Consider the following 6,871-nt stretch of genomic DNA (forward strand, 5'->3'; position numbering starts at 1 on the left):
AGGTAAGGGAAAAGGAAAGCTGGACCAGCCAAGAATTGGAGAGCTGTAGGGGCGCTGTGTACATACTCAGCTTGCTCGGCCGCCACGGTCGAGATATTTTGAGGAACAGGAGTCATTAATTGAAAATTTTTCGCTTAGGTCGGCTAAGTTTGTAATTTTGATAAACTGGTACTTTATTAGAAACTTTTGGGATCCCTTGTAACTATTCAAACCATTTGATGAAAAGTTCAACTTTTTGACCACAACTTTTAACATATCGTTTAACCTTAATTATACTTTTAAGTTCAAATGACTCACTTAACGAGTTACGCACTATTTTTAACAAACTGTATAACTGTCCTAACTATTCAATGCGTAACACTATCTATTTTCAAGAAGTTGGGTCTTGGGAAGGTGAATCCTACAACCCTTACTTTTCAACTTGTTGATCGCTCTTTCGTACATCTACCTGGAGTAATAGAGGATCTCTTAGTCAAGGTGGATAAGTTTTTATTTCCTACTGATTTTTTGATATTGGATATGGAGGAGGACCATGAGATTCCATTGATTCTTAGTTGCCTTTTCTTAGCAACTGGTGGAGCACTTATTGATGTACAAGCAGGTCATGCAACCTTGCAAGTTAATGAAGAAGATGTTCAATTTGATATTTACAATAGTGAGAATTGGCTAGTAGCTGTGAATACTTGCAAGAGGGTTGACACACTAATCACTTTACCCTTTAGTGAGTGAAGATCAAAAAGACGATATGTGTGTAGATCATTTGCAACCTGGCAGCGAGAAAATTTGATCAAAAAGTATTTACCAACTGTTATGGCTCATTCCAATGTTTACAAGGAGAAGGCTAAGAAAGTGTGTGATAAGAAGATGCCAAGGAAAGAACTGCTTGTTCACTCATGTTTTAAGTCTTTACCGAGAGATCTCGAATTTTTTGGTACTAAAATAGAAAAAAATATCAAAATACGCAACGGAAGGTAGGGGAGGGGTTTTCAAAATTATTAATACCAGCCAGGATCATACATATATACATATATTAAATTAAACACATACAAGGTTTTATAGATTACCTCTCGTAGCCTATCAAGTGTCCTTGAGTTTATTTTTGAAAATCAAAGATCTTCCTATCCTCATGAAAGCTTACACCTTAGCCTTCCAAGTCGTTCCTCTAACACACAAGGACGTGTTGGGCACGTAAGATTCACAAATTAATTTTTAGGCTCTCTAGATGTACTCAACACATGGGATCTAGATGGGTTGGAGAAGAAAAAAGGGTATGAAAACTTCTATAATTTTAGGTATAGAAATTCCATTGTTTCTTTTCTTTGAGAGAGTTTGATAACCTAGAAACAACTGACTTAGAAAAGAATCCCTTCTTTTTAGGTTTATAAAGATAATTAAAATTATTTTAATATTCTTTATTTAATTAAATTAAATCTGATCAGTTATAACCAATTAATTATTTAATTTTAAATCATATTTACAAAATCATAATTAAATAACTAAATATACAAATTAATTTGAAATTCAAAATTCAAATCCTAGGGATGTGACACAGTGTGTGGCGCTAATCACTGTCTGGCACAGTGAGTGGCGTGTGCCACATATTATTCTATGCTTGATTTTCTCAATTGTTTGTTTAATTAATTTTAAGATAACATATTTATTCCAAAAATAAATATAAGTTAATTCAAAATTAACCTTATCTTAAAAAAAAATTATCAATTTTAAATAATTATCATATAATATGATAATAATTAAACTCTCTCAAATATTAATCAAAACATGATTAATATTTATTTTAAATAATATAAAGTTTTTCAAATACAAACTAATTAATCAAATAATTAATTAATTCACAATTAATCAATTGCCCATAATTATCACATAATAATTTCCTTGCATTGGAAAATTAATTATTTTGTAATTTAGTCATTTTCTCTATTATTCTTCCTTGTAACATCCTTACCCTTGACAATGTAGGACAGAGGCAACCCAAGGACCATGGACTTATAATACAAAGCTCCAATAAATCAGATTATTAATTAAAATCTTTAATTTAATAATCTTATTTATTAATTCAATAATTACCCCATTAGAAATATGGAATTGCACTCTAAGTATTTATATAATTATATTTAAAGAGTTTTCTCTAGGAGTCCATTGATATAATCAATAAATGTAGTTGTGTCCTCCATTTATTGGTTTGATAATTAGAGTTGGTCAAAGTTACCATTTTACCCTTCTAATTACCTCTTGTTCCTTCAATACCATTAATTCACTAGTGAATAATTATTCTATGATCAAATTATAGATTTGAGCTAAATAACTATCAAGTTCCAGCATTAACCCTTAAGGGGACAAATATTCAATCTGTTAGGAAAGCATGGATTCCATTGTTGTAAAATCATGTTCTCAGCCATTCATGTCAAGAGACCTGAACGAATAATTCAAAAGACCCAATAAACATAAACAGGGGTTCATGATTACTCAGAATTTAGACTGATCTACAATTGCTCATCTATTATGATATGAATTAAATTTTTATGGCAAACGGTAAATTTATAAAGATAGTTAATTTATATCGATTCTGTCATATATAATTCCTATTATATACATCACACCGACCAAGATGTCTATCCGCATTAGTAATCTGAATCTAGATTACTTGCATCCCATATGCTTAGTAAACTGTACTAGCAGCCATTCATTAAAGATTCCTTACTTTAATATGTTGCTGACTGTTGACGCGGTTCTTCGCCAACAGGTAATTAAGAAAAGAAGAGAAAGGGATTAGTGCTTAGGTTGAACCGAAACAGATATATGATCTTAGGAAGTGAAATGGTGACTCAAAGTATGTTTTTTAAGTGGTTCAAAGGTTAAAATCCTTCTACTCCACTAGTCAGTATTATTGCTATATACTGGGTATTTGATTACAGGGTATTTCTTACAATCGAGAATCCAACCCCCATTAACTCCCAAGGTCTCCATATTTATAGGAGAAGGCACCTGGGAGTTGGTGAGAAGGTCATCCCGTGACCTTCTTACCTATCATGTCGATTCTGTGACATTCATGATTAATTCCTAAACCTGACACATAAGTGTGGTAAAATCAATAGGTAAGGGGATATTGGGCTGCACGGCCCAAACCAGTCGTGGGAGTCTGAATACGCACGTTCCTGCTACGTGTCCGAGAAGTCAGGGATATATCCAACACGTGATGTCTGATATATGCACGTTTACCTTGCGTGGTTGACTTTATAAGGGGTCACAGCCTCCAACTCCAGCTCGTATCACGAGCTGGATCTTCACTCGACCTGCGGCCTTCCGAGTCCAGACTCGATCCTTAGGCAATCTTGGCGAACCCTTAGGTTACCCCGAGCTAAAGAGGTAGGACCTTACGATGGCAGCTCCAGTCCTGGGGATGTCTGCCTGGTAACCATGATTAGGTCGTATCTTAGCTCGCTAATCAGCCCGTGGGAAAATCAGGGCGGGCACTGACTATTTTATTCATTATATTTTATTTGAATTCTCTTGTACAAATACAGTATCATATTCTCATAAATGAATATGATTTTTTTTTTGAAATTTATATAAATTATTCAAACAATAAATATAAAATTCACATATAATAAAATTGCACATTTATTTAAATCAATATATGTATTTATACATGCTTTTAGGGCATAAACCCTAACAATATCCCACTTGTCCTTAAAGGAAGCGAGGCATCTCTCTCAATCCTATATTGCATACATGATCCATAAAAGACTTTGCAAGAAGTGTCTTGGTAAACGGGTCTTCCAGTTTTTGTTCCAAACTATCTTCATAACTGTCTCTCTTACTAGATGGTATTTCATTTCTATATGCTTTCCTCTCTGGTGGCTTAGGTTCCTTTAAGTTAGCTACCTCTCCACTGTTGTCACAATACATAATTAGTGGCTTCTCCATATCTGGAATCACTTCCTGATCAGTGTAGAACTTCATGAGCTGAACCGCTTCCTTAGCTTCTTCACAAGCCGCTATATACTTGGCTTTCATGGTTTAATATGCAATATTGGATTGTTTGATACTTCTGTAGACTATAGCTCCTCCACCAAGAGTGAAAACTAGCCCAGACGTCGATTTATGATTATCTTTGTCTGATTGGAAATCAGAATTAGTGTATCTGCAATATGATCTTCTATGTGTACGAGAGAACTAAGTACATATATAATGAATAAAATAGTCAGCAACATATTAAAGTAAGAAATCTTTAATGAGTGGATGCTAGTAGAGTTTACTAAGCTTATAGGATGATTGCGGCCCACGAAATTGATGATGTGTCAAGACAAGTGGTGAAGAGGCAAGACACCGCAACCACCTAGGAGGTTGACCCCCTTCATTCCCTCAACACTAAGGCAGAAACAGATCTCGCCAACACAAGTCTATTCCTTCCATCAAACGAAGTCAAGTGGTGGCCAATGGCCCTTGCCAATTTCCAACCACATGAGGGAGAAGTCATTGTCAATGTCCCTAACCAGTTGCGCTAGCCAATCAAATGTTAGCCATAAGTGTTATCCATTCGTCAGGATCGCTAGCCAATCGCAAGAGGCCTTGTCAGTCGCCAGTGGCCCTCGCCACCAGTGCCATCACCCGTGCCAGTGTGCATCGAGTAAACAATAAGCCCCAGCTAGTCGCCACGAGTCCTAGCTAGTCACTACAGGCCATGGCTGGTCACCAGTCTTCACTCTTTGGTGGCCCTTACAACTAGAGTCTCCTCCCGCACCAAAGTGCACCTTCAACCCATTCATGACCAGGACAAGTCAGATTACCATTTTTGGTAATAGAAACCTACCTTCGTCCAGGTTTACCAAAAATTAGCATGATCGGAAAATAAGTTGCCACCATCTGCTCTTCCCATTTCTGTGGCTATAAACAGTGCAAATCAAGATGCAAAAGGGGACGAAGAATAAAAATGAGAATCGAGTCGGATAAATATAGATCTGCCTAAAATTGGCTAGTTGGCTCATTACGTTAGTATTTATTCATCTTTAACGAAGCTCTCACTCTTCATTGCTATAACTGCCCCAAGAGCAAGATCAAGCTCAGTGTACTTGTTCTTGACACTTCAAAGTTCATAATAAACAATATTGACTAAGTGGACGTAGGTTATCTTTTTGGGGCCGAACCACTATAAACCTTTTTCTCATTCATTTATTACTACATTCAATTCTCTTTTTGGTTCACTATTCACAACCAAGATCCCGCTCCTGATTTTACACAGGAAACAACTCTTTATTCATTGCTCTGTGCAAGTTGATGAAAAATCGAGTCAACATTTTGGTGACTTTATTGAGAGTGTGAGTCTCAGAGTGAGACCTCCTCACCTACTTCCCAAGGTGACCCATGCCCTCGTTAGTCATGGCACCTAGATAGTACAACCAAAGAAAAAGACATTGAGGCCCCACCAAATCCTCATCCACCTCTGAGGAACATTGAGGAAGACCCTCGCGAAAATATAGAAAAGGGCGATGGCGACTACATTCCCAAAGAGCCAGAAACATTATAGGGGGATGTCCCCTCCCTAAGAGAAAAGATGGTGTGACTACAGTAGCTGAGTTGGCTGCTCAGCAACTGAACATGGAAAAGCGTGAGAGAAAGACGACCCACACCTTTGAATTGGTGCTTCACATGGCAGCGAGAGGTTGTTGAGCCTTCCCGAGATGAACCCATCTCATAGATAGAAACAAGGTGGAGCAATCGACTGCTCGCCAGTCAGGAGTAAGGGCGAGCTTGAGGAGCACTATAATTCTCAAGAAATCACGGACCATGGCAGAGCAACCTGCTCAACCTCCAAACCAGGGGGATCGATGACCACCTCAGACGTAGGTCCACGGTGGAGGTTCAAGTTAGCCGCTCACTTTGTGACTGTCCACGTAGGCAAGACGAGGAAGCTGACAGTGCTAACGCAGATAGCGTCTTTGTCCGCCTTTGAGAAAAAGTACAACCAAAGAATGGCCTAGAACTACGTGAACCTCTGAATGACCGAAGGGAATAGCGAAGGAACAATCGTAGTCGACCACCCATTGCCAATGACCAAGGGGCTGCAATCACTGGTGACCCCGTCCTTATCCAAATTGAGACCACGATTGGCGAGGGCGCAGATGACGGGACCCAAAAAAACAAGATGGAACCAAAAAAATCCAGGTCGTGATTGGCGAGGCTGCTCATAGCGAGGTTGCTATTGGCGATGCTGTATGTGACGATCCCGCCGATGGCGACCTAAATCCTAATATATTATGAAAAGAGGTCTAAGGTGGAAGAGAGATGGCAGTAGCCTCTCAGTCAGCAGGCATGCCTTGAGCACAAACTCGAAGGTTCCCCCGGTCTAGTAGAAGCGACGATCACTTGATGCTGAGAGATAGAGGGAACGTAAAGCAAAAGTCTAAGAGTTGGAGGAGAATGGTTCATGCATGAAGCCTTCTCCCGTCATGAGTTGCTAACCCGGCGCTCTCTCACAAACTGAATGGGACTTGTAAAGCACACATCAACTCCAAGAACTTTAACCAATCATGGCCCAAAGATTGCTTTCCACTCCCTCAAATTAACCAACTCATCAATGTAACCTAAGGCCATGGTTTCTATCGTTCATGGATGCTTACTCCTGCCACATCATACACTTCAACCCGAAGTACGCATGTTAGCGATTGGTCAACAAGATGTTCGGGGATCGGGTTGGAAGGAATATAAAAGTCTACGTTGATGACATGCTAGTGAACTCCCAAAAATATGGGGGGCACGTCATTGATCTAAGGGATGCATGCACCATTTTTCACCAGTACAACATGAAGTTGAACCCACAAGAATGGCCTTTTGGAGTTGTTTCTGGAAAGTT

General features: G+C 38.6%; 1 protein-coding gene across 1 annotated transcript; it reads left to right on the plus strand.

The window, feature by feature from the left end:
* Window positions 1-288: 288 nt before the first annotated feature.
* LOC133796278 (uncharacterized) lies at window positions 289-729 on the plus strand. Its single transcript, XM_062233752.1, has one exon. It carries the CDS (start codon window positions 289-291, stop codon window positions 727-729), a length of 441 nt encoding a protein of 146 aa, XP_062089736.1.
* Window positions 730-6,871: the final 6,142 nt, after the last annotated feature.

Source organism: Humulus lupulus, chromosome 8 (genome assembly GCF_963169125.1).
Source record: "Humulus lupulus chromosome 8, drHumLupu1.1, whole genome shotgun sequence".
NCBI lineage: Eukaryota > Viridiplantae > Streptophyta > Magnoliopsida > Rosales > Cannabaceae > Humulus > Humulus lupulus.